General features: G+C 53.6%; 1 protein-coding gene and 1 pseudogene across 12 annotated transcripts in view; both read right to left on the reverse strand.

Moving 5' to 3' along the window:
* MINDY4 (MINDY lysine 48 deubiquitinase 4) overlaps positions 1–18,855 on the reverse strand; it is a 107,701-nt gene that overhangs the window by 8,952 nt on the left and 79,894 nt on the right. For 3 of the 12 annotated variants that reach the window (XR_012074373.1, XR_012074372.1, XR_012074377.1), the window contains 4 exons: positions 17,810–17,971; positions 11,273–11,453; positions 10,647–10,719; positions 998–1,058 (listed from right to left, as the gene is read on the reverse strand). Coding sequence is in view for 6 of the 12 variants with exons in the window: in XM_072964726.1 (XP_072820827.1) it covers positions 7,252–7,396; positions 10,647–10,719; positions 11,273–11,453; positions 17,810–17,971 (561 nt within the window). In the remaining 6 variants the exon portion in view is untranslated. Of the gene's footprint in view, positions 1–606; positions 1,059–2,317; positions 2,969–6,920; positions 7,397–10,319; positions 10,449–10,646; positions 10,720–11,272; positions 11,454–17,809; positions 17,972–18,855 lie in introns of those variants that run through there. The other 9 variants (XM_072964726.1, XM_072964723.1, XM_072964727.1 and 6 more) reach the window with 6 other exon arrangements.
* LOC140697489 (oxysterol-binding protein-related protein 9-like) lies at positions 3,108–3,821 on the reverse strand (annotated as a pseudogene).

Genomic DNA, 18,855 nt, shown 5'->3' on the forward strand with positions numbered 1-18,855 from the left:
AATCAGTGACATGAAGGCAGCTCTGAGTGTGTGATTTTCTGTTCACATGTGACTATGGAGTCTCCCCCATTCTCACCTACCCCACCTAGAACGCGAGGGTCTCCACATCTCTGCCCACCCACACTCTCCGCTGGTTCTCTCCACACACACACTCCACTGCAGACACACGGGGGGCGCCGCACCCAGTCCGTCTCCTCATCCTCATCCTATTGTCCTCCATGGCCCAGTGGCTCCTCCCTAGAAGGTTCTTTTCCCAATGCTCGACCAGTCTAGCCTACCCTCCAGTCCACATGACCATCCTCTCGGGGTTTTGCAGGGACCCAGGTGAAATGGGCAGCCAGAGGGCCTGAGTTGCTCCTGGTCAGCACAGCTTTTGGAACCTGGTGCCTCAGGCCTGGGGCTGACCGATAGAAGACAGGCCAGAACAGAAGCCCAGCCAGGGACACCACTGGCCCAGAGGGCATTGCTGGTCTGCAGCTAGTAACAACTTAGCCCCCAGGTCTCTAGGGCACTGGGGCCCCACCACCCATCCCCACTCCAGCCACCAACCGTGCAGACCTCATGCTTCCTCTGTGACAACAGAACAAATGAGTCTCAGCCCTTGGCATGGGTTTGACTCCTGCTTTATAGAAAGCCAACTATGAGAAATACGGAGCGCCCAGGGCCCCCGGGCCAACCAGGTCAGAGGCTTGGTGAGGGGGTGGCCCAGCAGGGAGGGAGGAAGGGATGCAGAAGAAAAGCAGCAGAGCCGGGGCCAGCCTCCTTCCAGTCCTGGGCAGTCACAGCGCAAGGAGGAAGGAGGGTGGGGCGAGTAGCAACACCCTGGGCCCTCGTCACAGTCCTGGGCGGGCCCTCCATGGCAGGGGCAGGGAGGTTCTGGATGCTTCTGCAGCAGCACTGGCCCAGGTGTGGGTGACACTCTTCTGAGAGACTTGTCCCTGAAGCCTGGGGCTCAGCCGTCACCCCCAGTGATGAGCGGTGGAGCCATGGGGCTTACCAACATGAAGGGTCACAGGATGGGGTCTGAGCCATTCCAGTTCACCGACGCCCCCTTCCACCTAAAAGCAGAGGAAGAGAGAGTTAGGGCTGCAGGGGCCCACACAGGAGCCATCTCTTGTCCTCACTCACGTTAAGTTCCCATCTGGGGGGCTTTGAGGATTTCACCACCCCCACCTCACCCCTCCACGACTCACTGACAAACATATACACAGGCCCTTGCAAAACACAAATGTACCCAAGACCCCAGAGAGCAATGGAGGAGACAGAAGTCACGCTTTCATTCATTCACTGGTGCCGCACTTGTTGACTGAGAACCTCCCTTGTGCTGTTGCTTCAGGGTACTGTTGGCGATGAGTGGTCTACACACAGTTTAATCCAGCCACTTTCCCGGGGAGCCTGAGGGTGGCACTTTAAAGGCATGTGGGAAGACCCAGGTATGAAAAAATCCTGGAAGGTTCAAGGCACAGATGGAGGTCCAGTTGCTGGAGCCCAGAAAGGTAGGGAGAGAGGTTTGGCACAGGACACAAGGAGCCACCGGGGCGGCACCGCCTGTCACCTGGGAGGCCTTGCGAGGACTCTGGGCTTTGCTCTAAGAGCAAAGTCACCAGGAGAAGCTACTGAAGGGCTATGAGCAGTTCAGTAATCACAGATCCGCATTTTTAAAAAATTACTTTATGAAGCCTTAAGAAGCAGCGAGCATAATTAAACAGTAGTCCAGGGTTAGATACAACTTAATAATAGTTCAGTTTCAAAATTAAAGTTGTTGTAGGTGAGACCCTGGCACTTCCCAGCACTTGATTTTAATACATGGAGCTAGTTTTCTAGAACAACTCAGAGGAATCACATTTAGTGCAGATGGAATACTTCTGAAAAATCTGGCTTTGGTGTTATCCTAAGATTATACAAACTAGGAAACAGATGTTGCATACCTCAACAGCAGCACTGGAGCACGGAGTTTGAGACTGGGGGTTAGAAATGCCTCCCGGGGTGCAGGGTTTGGGGAAAGAGGAGACATTTTCAAAACCTAAAGTTTTTTTGAAGTCAAAATTGTAACTGGCCCAGGGAAATAGGCATGCTTTTCTTTCTTTACTTGTACATCTGCATTGGAAAGTCCAGTACAGGCCTGTCTCACTTTACTGGGCTTCGCAGATACTGTGTTTTTTTTTCACAAGTTGAAGATTCATGGCAACCCTGTGTTAAGTCTATCAGTGCCATTTTTCCAACAGCATTCACTCTGTCTCTGTGTCACATTTTAGTAATTTTCACAGTAGTTCAAACTTTTTCATTATTATATTATATTTGTTATGGTGTTCTGTGATCAGGGATCTTTAATGTTATTATTGCAAAAAGATTATAACTCGCTGAAGGCTCAGATGATGGTGAGCATTTTGGCAATAAATTATTTTCTAATTAAGATATGTACATATTTTAGGCATAATGCTATCGCACATTTAATAGACTACAGGATAGTGTAAACATACTTTAATATGCACTAGGAAACCAAAAAATCGTATGACTCGCTTTACTGTGTTGGTCCGCAGTATCTCTGAGGTCTGCCTGTATCCCTGAGATTGGAACTGGAGCAAGAAGGGAGTGAACAAGTTCTCCCAAAGTAAGACTGTTGCACATCCCAGCCGAATGCCTGGAAACACCATGTGATTTCAGTAGGGGTTCAACATTCTCCATCTTCATGAATGATTTAGACCCCCACTGAATTTCTCCCTCCTTCTTTCCCCAGGCTCTTCATCTTTCTTCATGCCTGCACCTCGCTTCAATGGCCACATCAACATCTCTGAGTTTTAGGTTGAGAGGGACAGCCTTGCAGAGGCAGTGGGATTCATACTCATTCTGCTCTTCCAGCTTCCTGATTATACACAACTTCTTGGTTTCTGTAGACTCTATGACCCTTTGTTGAATATTTTGCACACTTTACACCGTTCCATTCCCCTCCAACTGAGCAAAAAGATTTCTGTAATTTGGAGAAAAAAGAATCTTAGCTGTAATTCTGTGCTTCCTGCTCCCATAGAAAGGTTTAGTAGGAGATATTTGCATATGCACATATTTGCATATTTGGAACAACTGACATTGCATTCTCCTTCTAGGGCTACCTAAGGCACTATGAGGACAGACCTTCCATAACCACTGGGGAATATGAGAGTGTAAATGTTGTTGTAGTCTAGACACAAGACACAGCCCCGCCCTGTGTTGTGCGTGCCAATTGACATCCCAACAAATTTTTCTGGTCCAAATATGAACGCTGGATTGCATCTTCTTACTAAAACATTCAGCATAAAAGGCTGAGATGGGTGGATGATGGAAAAGCTACTCAGCCATGAATGTTACACTGTTTTAAAGAACGGGTCCTTCCAAAACTAGCTCTACGTTCTCTCCAGTGTCATTTGGTGACATCCCTCAGCCCCATGGTGCTGAGAGATCTCACCCCAAATGAGGTTGTATGGTTTTTTGGAAACTGATCCCTTCCTTCCTGCATGAAAGGCTGAGAGGTACCATTTCACTACCTGAACCATTTGGCCCCTGGGATCCTTCTGATCACAAATATTCATTGGTAGGTCTGGATGTGCAAAAAGTTCACGTACGTTTCTAGAGGAGCTCTTCTCTCAAGAGTAATTGTTGGAAGAACTACCTAAGTAAGATCCATTCCAAGCCTAACTTGTGATAAGAAATACGTGATCATCTCTCATGCTCACCCACGGACCCTGCCTCTGCTTCATTATCAGTCATGTCATGTGAATCGACATGGTCAGCATCACTTGTTCCATTGGATGTGGAAGAATTAAGTGATTCTTTGGTACCCAGATGTTTTAGACTGTCTCCTGAGCAGCTGTGTGTCAGCACTGAGGCAGATCTAGAAGAATCTATTAGACACTTCGGGGTTGAGCCACTTTGATGGACTCCATCAGCATCTTAGCATTCATCACTGCTTGGAGGAGAGACACTGGGATGGTATCTGGAGACAATTGGGCATCTCTGGGAGAAATCAGGCTGCTCGTAGGTGGTGAGTGCCCACTGCCTGCACTTCTGGCGCTGGACCCTGATGATGTCTCAGGGTAACTAATATTGGTCCAGCTGATAAGAAAGATCGACACAGCTCTGACTTACACAGCTGAGCAGGTTCTGGAGGTAAGACGGGCTGGGTAGGTACAGTGCTGACCACAGGTCCCAAGGGACTGGGTGGACCTACTGTGTCTACTGGCTTAACAGTACTTCAGCGATCTGCAGCAACACATGGAAGGGCCTAATTGACTCGACCATGCAACTTAAGGATTTCAATTTTCTTTCTCTGTGTATCATCTTTGAAGTTTTGAAATGCGTCATTAAAAAGCTTTTACTGTTCTGTGAAGATTTATAGGGGAGCGTCAGCCTCTGTAAGTTTCCCATTAAAATCTTAGACACTAGGGGCACACCCTGAATCCAGATCCCCAGAGGGCAGCAGATGGGAGGCAAGGAGGAGAGTGACATTCTTGCCTGCAGCCTGGCTCCAGACAGGCACCAGGGACCCAGATTTGCCAAGGGGAAACTACTGCCCAGACTAGGGTAGATTCTTGCCCCCAGTCACGGAGAGAATGAGGGGAAGAGTCAGAAACAGACCAGACTTCCTGTATCCTTGTAAGACCTATCCTCAGCCTGGCCCCCAAGGGCCTCCCCTCCTTCCTCCCCACCCCTCCCAGCCTTACTCTCCCCACCCTGACAGGCAGACAGAAGGTCCTCCCAATTTGCAGACCCCTCAGATCCTGACAATATAGGCTTTGGCCTCAGTGCAGGGGTGAGTCACACTCATCTGCTGCTAGACGTCCATGTCACACCACCAGTCACTGAGTCCTAAGCTTAGGCTGTGGGGTTTATGCCTCGCTTTGAGGCTTTTAGAGAGGTAAGTAACCTACCCCACCATGACCAACAGGTGCCGGGCAGGGAGAGTATTAGAGACACAGTAGAAGCTGTTCACAACTACAACAGGAAGTAAAAGCAGAGACGTTTTCAAAATTGAAAGGGCTGAAAGGCTAGGATGCTGAGCTTCTGTAGGGGATTAACGGGTCACTGGCAGGACTGGTTCTGAAAGTCTGTGGGTCAGTTACAAGGATGAATAAGAAGAGCCCTGCATATGCAATTAGGGGCTGGTAGAGAGACAGGAGGGATGCAGTGAAACAGACGGACTTCTAAGTGTGGAGGAGGCATCCAGGCTCACTCAGGCTTGCTGATGCAGGAGGAGGCTGAGCGCGTGAGAGTTTGGAGCCTGGGCACAGTGGACATTTTGGGCGGGATATTCTGTTGTGGGGGCTGCCTTGTGCATTGCAGGATGTTTAGTAACCCCCCCCCAACCGGAGACAACCAAATATGTCCCCAGACGTTGCTAAATATCCCCTGGGGTGCAAAATTGCCCCCAGCTGAGGACCACTGGCTTGGGGGTTGAGCTCAGTGAAGACGCTGTGGTCCTCAGAGCTCAGGTCAGCTCAGCGTCACAAGCAGGCCATGAATGAGACCCTTTCCTCCCCAGGGACCATCACCCCAACAGAGTGGCAGTCACCTCCTCAACAGGTTTTCAACATTGATGAGACTGGTGTATTTCAAAGGGAGAAGATGCCTGATAGAGCCTGTATCAGCAAGGAGAAGAGCGCAGGCCTGGTTTTAAAGCCCCCAGAGCTGACCAGTAGGAACACCCCAGAGCTCCTCTTACTCACTTCGGATTTCCAGATGAGCATCCCTGTGTGCACGCATCCTGTCCTGCACTCCAGCCACGGGGAGCCAGAGCGGCTCCAGAATGAGCCCCATGAGCTATCTCTCACCCGAAAACCTGGACTTGCTGTGCCCTGGAATAACCATCCTCCCTCCTCACCCCCTCATCCTTCAGGATCAGATCCAGGAGCCCTCCTTCCAGAAGCATCCTTCCCTAGCACTGCGGTCAGGCTCTCCCCGGCCATACGGTCATGGCGTCTCCCTCTCCCGCTAGACTGGGAGCCCCCAACAGGCAGAGCTGGCCTTGCCTTCATCCTCTCTACGACCTCGAGCTCAGTGCTGGGCTTCCAGGGGTGCTGCTGGATGAATACATCCCTGCACATCACCTGCCCCTCCACAAGCCCAGGCACCAGCGGGGAAACCTAAGTCTTCACCACATTCCACGCTCCCTTCCCTCTGACCCCAGCAGTCACCGCCCACCAGTCCCTCTTCCTCTGCCTCCTCCCATTCTTCCTCCTCTCCCCACTCACGTGTGAGCCCATAAGGTCTCCAAAAGGAAGGGAATGCTTCTACATCTCTGCTCTCGACCTCACAATGGCACAGGGAAGGGACAGATGGGGAAACTGAGGTCCAGACAGAACCAGACCTTCTGGGGGCCATGCCATGTGACAGCAGCAGAGCCATGACTCAGCTGAGATCTCCAGACTCCTGTTCAGTGCTCTGCCCTGCATCATGGCATGGCATGTGTGGTGAACCCAACCAGGGCAAGGAACACCACAGGCAGTTATGTATGTGGGCTGCAGGGAGGGGAACCAGAAGGGGGCAGCTGGGCAGTGGGAGCACCCAAGAAGCCCTTCCTTGATGGGTGAGAGGCATGGGGAAGAGGGCACCCATGCAAGAAGGGTGTTGGCAGAGGTGTGAAGGCTGGAGCAGGCCCCCCTGGCGGGCAGGGGAGCAGCTGAGGGAGGTGGGCACTCGGCTCTAGCCCCTCAAAGGCACTGTTCCCAGCTGAAATTACATTTTCAATTTCTTGTCTCAGCCTCCAAACAGAAACATCTGTGGGCCAGCCCCAGGCCCCGGTTATGAGATTTTTCCTCTTTCCTCTGGACTGTTGACAACTCTTTCATTTTCTCCCATTCTAGCGAGGCTGGAAGCTTGAGAGAGGTCACCATGTGTGTGTTGTTTGGAAATGACCACACATGAGTCTTTTTTTTTTTTTTTTTTTTGCTGAGATGGTTAGAGAACAGAGGAGGGAGGGGCAGATGGACCCTACATTCCTGACACGAGCGAAGGTAACAGGAGAGTTTCTGAGGCCGATGTGTGCGTCACATCAGACACTGGAGACAGAACGACGCAGGGTTGGTTCAAATTAGGATGCTCTTCTCCACAGGCAAAACTGGCAGTCTGGTTTTGTGCAATGTCACCGTGGCAACAAAGCCAGGTGGCGGGAAGTCACACTTCCCACTCAGTGGCCTTCTACTGCCAGGGCAGCATGGCTCTAAGCTCCAGGCCCTGCACTGCTTGTGACCCGAGGTGTGGCCTGGAGCACAGACCTCCACTCTAGAGACCACTGTCCGTAGAAGGAAGGGCCATATCTGGTGGTGTCCAAGGGCCTTTCTGTGGATCCAAGCAGGCTGCCAGGTGGCCAGGTATGTGGCACACTCTGTGTGGGTCAGAAGTTTGAAGGCAGGCAGTGCATCTCTCCCTGGATCAGAGCAGAATTGATTCTGAACTTGACTTCTATTCGATTGTGAACTCTGAGAGCAAGAACTAAGTCTCATCCAGCTGTTTCTTCCCTGGAGTCCAGCCCAGGGGTTCCATGAGGTTGAAGTGATAGGAGGGAAGCCCCACCTGCCCCCCAGGTTGGTCTACCCTGCCATGAGTATACGGCTGCCTTGGAAATGACCTGAGCTCGGGCCGTGGCACCACGTGTACCCCTGTCCTACCAAGGCAGCAGGATTGGTTCCCCAAGAGGCAGGGCTGCAGCTCCAGCGGGTCCTCACTAACCTTGAAGGCCACTTTCCTAAGTTTTCCCCTTTGAGCTATTTGAGAATCTGGGATGAAAACAAAACGCAAAGCCTTTGTAATCCAATCCCTTGGAAGAGGATTCCAGGAGGCTGGGCCTGCTGTTTCGCATTACCATGGTATGTTATCTGATGGGTACCTCAGGGGAAAAACCCAGCATTCCCACTCTTCATTCATCCACTCAGCTTTCCGGGAATGATGCTAAGAAATGTCTCACCATGTTAACTGCCCAGATGGACCCATCGTGGTGGAGCAAGTGATGAGGGAAGTAGAACTGATTTCAGCAAAGTCCTGGCAGGGGATGCAACACTCACACTTGGGGGGGCAGGGGGCAGCGGGCAGCCAGCAGAGCCAGGAGGAAAGTCCCCTGGTCCAGTGTGTTATAGCAGGCCAGACATTGGAGGGTCAGCACCTCACTTGACATCTGACTCTCACAAGGCAGCCAGGAAGAGGTAGGCACTGCCCTCACCAGCCACTAGAACATCAATTCTCAAAGTGCAGTCCCAGGACAGCAGCACCAGGAGCACCTGGGAACGCTTCAGAAATGCACATTCTCAGGCCCCACGCCAGACCTACTGAATCAAAAGCCCTAGGGGTGGGACCTGGTGTCTGTGTCTCACCATGCCCCCCAGGGGATGCCTGCTGAAGCCTGAGGACCATGCTCTAGAGCACATCTTCCCAATGAATGGCAGGGACGAACACAGATGTGCTGGGACGCTGATCCCCTCAGCCATCAGGGAGCTGCGTGGAGTCTGGGCCAACCAGAGGCCCCGGGCCAGTTGTCTCTCACCCTGTGTGCTTCACAAGTATGATGATTTCTATCTGTGACAAGGACTAGGAAGCACCACTGGAGGAGATGCCAGGGCTCAGCCTTGCCCAAGCTCCTCCCATGACAGTGAGCAGGGACAGACCAGGGCAGGGCAGGGACTCAGCCTGGAACGTCTGCCCCAGGCCAAGGGCTCACTCCCTGATGCGTGCAGCCTCTCCAGACCATTTCACAGGCCATCACTTACTGGGTCATGTCATGGCACACGGCCACAGGGGCAGGCAGTAGGTCCTGGGAGAAGGGGGCAGCTGACAGAAGAGGAAGAGCTGTTCCAGGCCCACTTTCACACTCAGATGTCTCTGGACTGAGCTCCCTGATAGAATAGGTCATTCTCAAGCACTTGCCAATTAGGGCTGAGCCCAAAAAGTCCAATCTCTGGGCCCCCAGGAGGTTCCCAGTGAGCCCTGCCGCAGAGGCACTCTTGAGGAAAGAGGAGTTCCTTCAGATGGGGCAGGCAGAGAGGTTCGGGGCCTTGGGAGGAGCACAGAGGCAGACAGAGGCCTTCAGCAAGGAGTCCCAGCGTCCAGTGAGCGGAGCCTGTGCCCAGGGTGTGGTCCAGAGCCCTGCTGGGTCCTGCAGGAAGGATGCCTTGTGGCTTCCCACCCTGTTCTGCAGAAACTGCCAAGGCTGGTGTCACCTCCTTCCCCCACTGCTGCCCTTCTCTCATCACTCCAAATGAGTGGCTCTTTGTACATGAAAGGAAAGCGACCTGCATGTGCCTTTAATCCTCCCGACGAAAGAAACACCGCTGTGTGACCCCACAGGAATGCTCCATCCCTGGTCCGGTGGGCGGGCAGATGGACAGATGAGCAGATGGATGCGTGGGTGGGGCATGATGAGATGCCCAACGTCTACTCCATGTCCCCTCCCTGGGTTTCCACTGTGCATGTGGAGTCTGCTTTCTCTCTGCGGCTCCATTCAAGGGCTCACTTGCATAACTGTGGGCAGTGGTCCTAGGCCCCCTGGATCTCCGGCAGTCAGAGCTGCAGGGCCCCAGCCATGGCCCACAGCCTCCACCCCAACCCCCACCATCTCACAAACAGGAAAATAGAGGTTCCGCCCGAGGTCCCAGTGAGACATAATAACGAGAGCTGCTCACACCGCATAGTAACGTCCCGGGCACTCTTCACAACCACTATGCGGCCAGCCACTGCCATTGTCCCCACCTGACAGATGCAAAGTGTGGCACAGACTGGAGAAGTCCAAGGGCTCACAGCCAGAAAGCGGCAGGACCAGGATTCGAACTTCAGAAACCACGCTCATCACCCCTGCAAGTTTTACTGCTTCCCTGCTGGACTCCAGGTGGCCCCCCTTCCCCAGCCTGCCTCCCTCTGCACCCTAAGCCCCCCGAGTCACTACCCAAGGCCCTGTGAAGGGCCTGCCTGAGCGCTGGCCATTCCCACAGCTATAACCCCAGCCCTGCAGAGTGCTGCCCCAGCCTGGGGGCCTGGGCTGAGAACTCCTGAGTGGAGTGAGCCCCGACTCACCTGGAGTCTGGGGAACCCATCACTGGCCTGAGCCTCAGCCTCCCTTAAAGGAGGCTGGGTAAGAGGAGTCAGGGACCCCACTGCCTCTGAGACTACGGGGCACCTCCACTCAGTATTCAGAGGGCCCCACCCGCCCCAGCAGAACCCAGGCTGCTCCGCCCTGACACAGAGGGGGCCGCTGCCCCAAGAAGCACACCTGGCTGGGTGGGACCCTCCCACTTTCCCGTCCTATACAAGCCCTCCCACCCCCACTACCACCGGGTAACCTTACCCGTCCTAAGAGTACTCACCACATCTGGCAGCTGCTGATTTGAATGAGGAAGGGCCTCAAAAGGCACCAAATCACCCCGGCCCCGAATAAGGGGACATCCTAAGAAGCTGTCTGAAGGCACATCATCCCACAAATCACACACTTCTCCCTGGGCCACAGTGACCACAAAATCCACGTTCAAACAAGCCCCAAGCACTGTGCCTTTCCAGTCTGCAGGGGTCCCAACCCCCCTCACCACACCCTTCCTAGTTGGGACAATCCAGGAACTTGCCCCCTTTCTGCAGGCCACCCCCAACCACTGCACCTCCCAGTCGCTCAGGTGAGGTCCCAGAAGGGCCTGACTCACTTGGTTCTGATGCAGAGCTCAAGGGGCGGGACGAGGTCACTGTCTCTGTCCTCAGGGACGGTCTGGGAGGTGTCTGGGGAGCAGGGGGAGAGAGGCAGACACTCATCAGCCCAGGGCCCGAGCTCACCCCGAGGTCAGCACCAACAACCCTGCTCCTAGGGCCCACTTCTGGCACCGGCCTCTCTTCTCTTCTCAGTTGGACCCTCCTTCATTCCTGCCCGTCGGTTCTGACCTGGACACCATAGCACCCTACTCTCTGGCCTCCCATCTCCAGTCTCTACCCTACCTTCCTGCCCCCTTTCAGGTACCAGAATAATCCTTCTAAAAGCACATCTCATCCCCTCACTCCCCTGCTCCAAAACCTTCCATGGCTCCCCACTGCCCAGAGAATAATGTGGGCGTGACTCTCTCCTACATAGTCTCAACCTCACCTTACACCTTTTACACCATGAGTTTCCCAAGGCTCAGCTCTGGCCCCTCTGGCAGGAGGACTGGCTCACACTCGCCCTCTGATCTCCCAGTACCAGTCGAGTCTGCATTGTTTTCTGACTGCTCTGAGCAGGCGAGCTAAGGCCAGTGTCCCCGGCACAGAGGATGCACAGGGACGGGGCGGGGAGGTGGCACACCAATGGTCAGCCGGATCTGCTCCTGCTGGTTGGCCAGACCGTCGTAGTAGTACAGGTCAAAAAGCCTCTCGGTCTTCCAGTCACTCAGGAGCTCCAGCTGCAGGCTGAAGAGGACACTGAAGTGGCTCTCGCTGCATACCACCCAGATGGGGAACTTCGGCGTCTTCAGGAAGCAGCCAACCTGGACGAGGAAGCGGGAGAGGACAGAGACACCTGAAGCACCGCGCCATCCCCAGGGAAGGGGGCCGGAGCATCTTCTGTCCACCCCCAGGCACGGGCTGACCTCAGCGAGGCCCTGTTGGGGATGACAGTCTGTGTGTGCTGCTCACCGACACAGAGCTGTCCCTGCCCACACAGCCCGCTGCCCAGAGGGCCTTTGCCCCACCATCATATGGAGATATCCCAGCCTGAAACCTGGGCATCACCCCTCCCCTTCACCTCCCACATCCAGCTGGTATGTGATGTTGCCCACTCTGCCTCCGAAAGCTCCCTCATGCCCAGCCTCTCCTCCCCAGGCAATGACCTCTAACCAGTTCTTCCCACGCCCTCCCCTCCCCAGCCACAGCCACACAGAGCCTCTCACCAGTCCTCAAACTAACCCAGCATGGCAAGCTTCCATGCTGGGCATTCACTGTCCACCAGCACACCTCTCCTCCCCTTCGGGGTCCTGCATCACCCGATTACCCAATCAGGGAGCACAAATCTCATCCTCCTGCTAGCTTCCGGGGTGGAGGTTGGGGGTGGGGTCCTCTGAACTAGGTACTGGGTACCCAACCTCCTCTGCCTCATGATAGCGTTCACCTACGCCTTGCATGCGGGAGTATACCCTTAGCACCGAGAGCAGAGGCTAAGTCAACATCAGCAAGCATTTGATGAATGAAGGTCCCTGTGGATGAACACAACTTGAGCTAGAACTGTAGTTTGAAGACAGGTGGGACTTGGAGCCACGGGGAGAAGTGGGGAGGGCATCTGAGTGAGCAGTCTGTGAGTGATGCCAGGAACAAATGTCCAGAGACATTCAGGGACCAGCAGGAAAGAGAGCAAGAGGAGGGGAGGATAAGGAGCTGGAACTTCCTTTGGAGACGGGGGTCCCTTGGAAGGTTCCCAGCAGAGGACATTCATGGTAGAGAGGTGCTGGAGGAAGGCAGATGCACAACGTCAGCATCCAGGCCTTGCTGTCGTTCTGCCTGCAAAGGAGAAAGGCCTGGGGAGCCCTCTGAAGGCCTACTCAGATGCCTGGCTGGTTCGGCTGCTTGGCCAGACAGACCTCCATGCATTCTCTCCCCATCACCCGGGACTCCCTAGCCCAGGCCCACGTTTATTCATTTCCCTACGTGCAGTGGGCCAGGCTGATTCGGCCTAATCCCCGCCAGCCCCAGGGAGATGTTTGCATGCTCAGGTATTTACAGGCACAGCCTGTGGATTAAGGAAAGAATGGGAATTATTTTTCCAGTGGGGAGATGGGCATACTTTCTCCAGGGCCCATCACAGAGGAGTGACTGGGCAGCCTCTCAGAGCCCACCTGGAGCCGACTCTGGGCTGGGGTGTCTCGGACAGAGGGGCTGTGCTCAGAAGGCCCCACGCTAGGTCTCCAGAGAAATGGCTGCCTGTGAACAGCTACCTCCTCTGGAGGGTAGCAGGGAGAACTTTACAAAAAGTGTTCATTTCCTTGCTGTCCAAGTGCCCTGCCCCGCCCCCCCAAGTGGCCAGTTGGGTCCTCACCCTAGCCCCCTGCGACTTTAAAGTGTGACTGCAGAGCTCACTCCTCGGTGGGATGGGGGAGGATTAGTTGTCTTAAAGGACGTGGCTGGACGTGCCTAAACCCCGCTGCAAACTTGGCTCCTGTTCCAGGTTCCAAGAGGCTTTTCTGGTGAGGGCATCACCTCGAACAGGGAGCCTTGAAGACTGGGGACCTGGTGCTCATTCACTGTAGGAAAAAGAGCCACGCAGCCCGCCAGGGAACAGGCAACTGCAGAATCAGCCACCCTGAATTTTCCAGCAGAGGGACAAAAGGGCAGCTTGCCATTTATGCAACAGTCAAAAGATTAAGGGCAAAAAAGCCGCCCAGGGAGTTTATAAATGAGTTTTCTCATTCAAGAGCCCCTTCCAAGTGGGTGAAATTTTCCAAAGATGAAATTCGCTTCCTTTGGATTCTGCGGTAGCTGACCAAAGGCCTGGGGCAAGGCAGGGTGCATTGCAGGGTACATTTCCTCCAGCATAGCCCCATCCTTTCTCCTGGTGTGTGAACATGCAGCACAGTTAGAGATTACAGTTGACCCTTGAACAATGTGGGTTTGAACCATGTGGGTCCACTTATACATGGATATTTTTCAATAGTAAATACTACAATTGGTTGAATCCTTGGGTGCAGAGGAATGGCGGATACAAAGGGCTGACTATAAATCATACGTGGATTAAGCCCCTCATTGCTCAAGGGCCAACTTGTACTTTTAAATGGGCTCTTCCATCTTTAGCAGGGGTGGGGTGGGTGAATGCCCCCAACCCCACTGCAGACTGTCAGCTCCGAAGCCCTGATTTAAAAAGCTCAACATTTGATTGCTGGCAGAGTGAGGGTTGGTCATCTCCAAGGATAGCATCCGTTCAACATGACTCACACTTCGGTCCCAGGCACAGGGCAAGGCAATGAGGACAGAGGTGAAGGACACTAGAACAGCCTGTCCCTATGGGATTACCAGATGAATGGGGAGGAAACAGACAACAAATAATCACACAGACTCATTTGCACCGCATTTCACTGAATTTGAGATGCCATCAGATTCACCATTATCTTTTGTAAGAAAGCAAGCAGGCTGGCAATTGAAGTCTGCCACACCACTGACAGGTTGCAATAATGCACCAAAATCTCAGCAATGTTCAAGTGTGGGGCAAGTCTGCATCTCAAAAGCAATGAAATGGGATAATGTAAAACCAAGAGGAGGCCTGTGAAGGAAAGAATTTAAGATTCTATGACGGAGGATGACAAGGTGGGCTGGGGACCACGAAAGCCGACCTCTATTTAGATAGAGTGAAGAGGTCAGAAAAGGCTTCCCTTAGAAAGCGACAGCTGAGCCAAAACATGAAGGGGGTAAAGCAGCGACAGGTCTCATAGGGCCTCGCAGGCCGTGGGAAGGTCTGGACGGCAGTCTCTGTATTCGCTTGCCAGATCTGGGTAACAGGCTCCACAGACTGGGCAGCCCAAACAACAGAAATGTATTTTCTCACAAGTCTGGAGCCCAGAGATCCCGGATTAAGGTGCTGGCAGAGCTGGTTTCTTCTGAGGCTTCTCTCCTTGGCTTGTAGACGAACGTCTTCTCCCTGCATCTTCACGTGGCCTTCCCTGTGTGTGCCTGTGTCCTAATCCCCTCTTCTTATAAGGACACCAGCCAGATGGATTAGGGCCCAACCATATGACTTTCTTTTACCCTAGTTATGTCTTCAATGGCCTTGTCTCCAAATGCAGTCACCTTCCCAGGTGCTGGGGCCAGGACTCCAACAGATGAACGTTGGGGAGGGGACAACAATTCGGCCATGACAGTCTCAGAGGACAGGGAAACCAGGGAAGGTTGCTAAGCAAAGGGATGATGTGACTGATCTACTCCTTTAAAGATCACACTGGCTTCAGTGAAGGGACAGGATTGGAAGGAGGTGGGGACAGGAGCCAAAGGCCAGCCAGGCTGTCGCAGGCGTCCAGACCGAGTGATGCTGATGGTTCGGATTGGGATGAAAGTGGACAGACTTGAGAAACCACTTAGGGCAGGAGCCCCATGACCTCCCGATGTGTCAGACAGGCTCCTGGTTTGAGAAGCTGGGTGGATGGTGCCGTCTGCGGAGCTGGGACACACGGGAGAGGATGGCGTTTGCAGAGCTCTCCCTGCCAAGCCGTCTTTGCCCAACTCCCTTCATGAAGGCAGCAATGAATGTGACTTATAGGTCATGGGGAAGCCCTGGGGTTAAACTTCCTGTGCCGTGCTGTCCTTTCCTGGCCTAACAGTCCCCCGTCACCACTGCCCCTGTGAGCCAGGTGGGGCTGGTCTTCCCACTGCAGCCTGCAGTGCAGTCCAGCCCTCACTTTGAGCTCTGGGATGAAGGGAGTGAAGGGGAAGTCAGACGGGCAAGACTGGCCCAGTGGGTCACAGATAGCAGATAAGGTCCCATAGGACATAGCCAGGCTGGGGCGGAGGGCCGGTTACTTACAGCAGGAGTGCATTTCTTGGCCTTGGGTTGCCTCTGATTAACCCAGGCGCAGCCAGAATGTGGGTCACCTGACAAGCTCACCAATGGGCATGACCTATCGCCCCCCACATATTCGTAAGGGCCCCAGAACCCTGGCTCCCAGTCAGAGGCTGCACCAAGAAACATGGAGATGGGCTGCAAGTGAGAGGCAGGCCTGGTTCTATTGTCTACATGAAAGAAAGCCTTCAGCCTTACCAGAACAGCCCTGCTGTGGATGCCATGACCAGGCTGCCCCCGATGCCAGACTGTCCCCATGACCACCTATGTGCTGCTCAGTGGAGGAAGACCAGGCCAGGCCAGAGTGTGGGCCCTGGCTCTGGGTCCAGGTCTGGACCTGGATGCTAAACCTCCTTGGATTCCTTCTCTGTTCACTAATCACGGAGGAACTCAGCAACAGATGGCATAGCGGGTGGAGTTAAGGGAGAGGAAAGCGCTTTGCTGAAACTGCCAGGCCTCTATCTTCTCCTTCAGAGGCTGAACCCTCAGTGAGCTCTGGGGAGAAGGAGAGGGACCCAAGGCTCCTTCTTTAGCAAGGTTGCAGTCCCAAGGCAGAGGAGCAAACCACCTCTTGCTGCAGAGAGATAATGCTCCTAGTCTTTGACCAAGCACAGCAACAAAGAGGGGGGTCCATGGGGATTCAAGGATTTGGATCATTGTAAGGCCTGAATTTCTGCAATCAGCATTTCATTCCAAGGGAAGAATGATACCCAACTGATGTTCCCATCAATTACCCTCAAAAGACCAAAGAAAAATAGTTTACTTTTTGACCAACGCCCTCCACACAAGAGTAAAACCAGGGCTCGTGGTAAACCTGGGGATTCTGCGAGCCTGGCCAAGGTTACCCCTCTTAGCTCGCAGAATTTCAGGCTGAAAGCTTTCAGAGCCCACCCAGGGTCTGACGCTCAGGGTTCCTCGTGCATCCCACGGGCCATGTGGCCACATTCTTGGGGTTCCTCCTAACACCAGCACATCTGGGAAGGAGTCACTATCATTCTTTTCTCCCCAAATCTTTGGAGCCCACAAGTCTGTTTCCTGTCTTTGGGGGTAGGGAGGTCACCCAGAGAGAGGATCTGGGGACAGGGCCATGTCACGTGGCCCATTAGCAATGGGACAGCACATCTCAACATGTGGTCGTGCAGGAAGGGCACAATGAAATTGAGCCCTGCCTTAAAGTGCCAGTCTCCACCCACTCTGCAAATCCATCCACCTACCATGCTCTGAGTGTCCCCTTGGCCAGTCTCTGTGTCCCTGGTCCTGGGGATATAAGATGAATCAGGTCTCATCTTGACCCTTTGCTGGGCCACTCAGCACATAAAGATCTGCTAGCCCTTGAGGACAACCCTTTTCAGGTAATCAACCACAGAGCAATTTCTTCCCTAAAGACATGAAAACCGAGGTTCAAAGTTCTGCAGCAGGGTGGGACAAGAACACAGGGCCCTGGGTGTTCCTCTGCCCACACTGCCCAGAGAGACTGTCACCCTGTCCCCTGCTCAGCTTCACCTAGAGGTCTGGCCCTTTCTAAGACCCTGGCTGCAGGACGAGAGAAGGTAGGGGGACCAATACACTCACAAACAGACTGAGTGAGCCCTGTTACAGGTTGAACTGTGTCCCTCCAAACTGTGGACCCCTAGCACCTCAGAATGTGGCCTTATTTGGAAATAGGATTGTTGCAGATGTAATTAGTGAAGGTGAGGTTAGTGGAGGAGGGTGGGCCCAGAATCCAGCATGACTGACAGCCTCATAAGAAAAGCAGACACGGAGGGAGAAGATGGCCACATGACACCAGAGGCAGAGATTGGAGTGACGCATGTACAGGCCAAGGATGTGTGTGTGAAAAACACCAAAAACTAGAAGAGAAGAGGAGGGATTCTCCCTATGGGTTTTGGGGGGAGCACAGCCCTGTCCACATCTTGCTTTTTTACTGTTAGGAGAATTTCTGCTCCAGAATGATGAGACAAGACATTTTTGTTGTTTTAGGCCACCTAGTTTATGGTGCTTTGTTGTGACAGTCCTAGGGAACCAACATAAAGCTAAGACCTCAGGCCCAACGTGCTCACACACACACACACACGGCAACAGCAGCCACTCTGACCCACGGTCACACCATAAATCTCCTGAAGTCCCTTTCAAACAGCCTCTCCCAGAACATGGTATCCGCTGGCTCTGGGTGTGAATTCGTGCCTGTACTGGTTGGCAGTGAAGGTGCACTTTTCCCAAACCCTCCATGATGGAGGCTAGACCCGGCTCTGGGAACGGGAGTCGAATTCTGCTTCCCCTCCCTCCTTCCCGGGGGTCCCTCAGTACCTGGCACACGTTGTAGTGCTCAAAGAGAGACAGGAAGCCGACGTCACTGCGTGTGGCGATGCCTTTGAGGAGCGTGATGTTCCCGTCCCCAGAGTCCAGCTCGACCACGTTATTGAAAACATTGGACACAGCTTTCCCGGTCAGGAGCAGATTGACAAGTTCCTGTTGATGAGAGAAAGGGGAAAGGCTTGTCAAGGGGAGATGGGCAGCAAGAGACAAAGGGCAGAGAAGGAAGGAAAGAAAGCAAGGAGGGCGAGGGGCCGAAATCTGGGGCGGGGGGGCTGTGACTTCCGCATTCCCACAGCCCTAAGGGAAAGTCGCCAACTCTGCCCATCAAAGCGACTCTGGGAACTCATCAATCTTCGTCCCACGCATTCACTGAGGGCCAATGTGCCCAAGACCCTGTCCTAAGCCCTGCATATGTCTCTGTGTTGTTGCGGGGGTGGGTGGCTCCTGACCTCGGGCATCCGGGTCTAGAGAGAGGATCAGCTGTGGGCCTGGATGGCTGGAGCACATTGTAAGATGTGACTGAGACTATAAACATGTGTGCACAGGGCACTCACAGCCCAGGCGGACACAACCCCATGACAGAGTCAGAGCTGCTTTGTGGAGAAGTGACACTTGGGTGGGTCTTGAAGGACGGCATTTTTTTTAAATAAACTTTTTTTTATTTTGAAATAGTTTTAGACTCAAAAGATGGTATAAAAATAGCACAGAGTTCCTGTGTACCCTTCACCCGGCTTCCCCCAGTGATAACATCTTGTAAAACCACAGTACACTATCAACACCAGGAAGCTGACCACGAGGCGATACGAATAATCCATCTCCAGGCCATGTTTGGATTTCACCGCTGACCTGACGGTGGGGCCTTCAAGCTGGGAGGGAGAGGAGAGGACAGCAGCGGCAGAGAGGCGGAAGTAGGGTTTCCACTCTTGTCTCTGCCCCACCAGCTGCGGGGCATCGGGGGTCCACTGGCCATGGGACTCATGCTGCACACCCGATGGGCCAGCAAGCCTGCCGACCCCGGAACCCGGAGACGGCGACTT

Source organism: Vicugna pacos, chromosome 7 (assembly GCF_048564905.1).
Source record: "Vicugna pacos chromosome 7, VicPac4, whole genome shotgun sequence".
Classification (NCBI taxonomy): Eukaryota; Metazoa; Chordata; class Mammalia; order Artiodactyla; family Camelidae; genus Vicugna; species Vicugna pacos.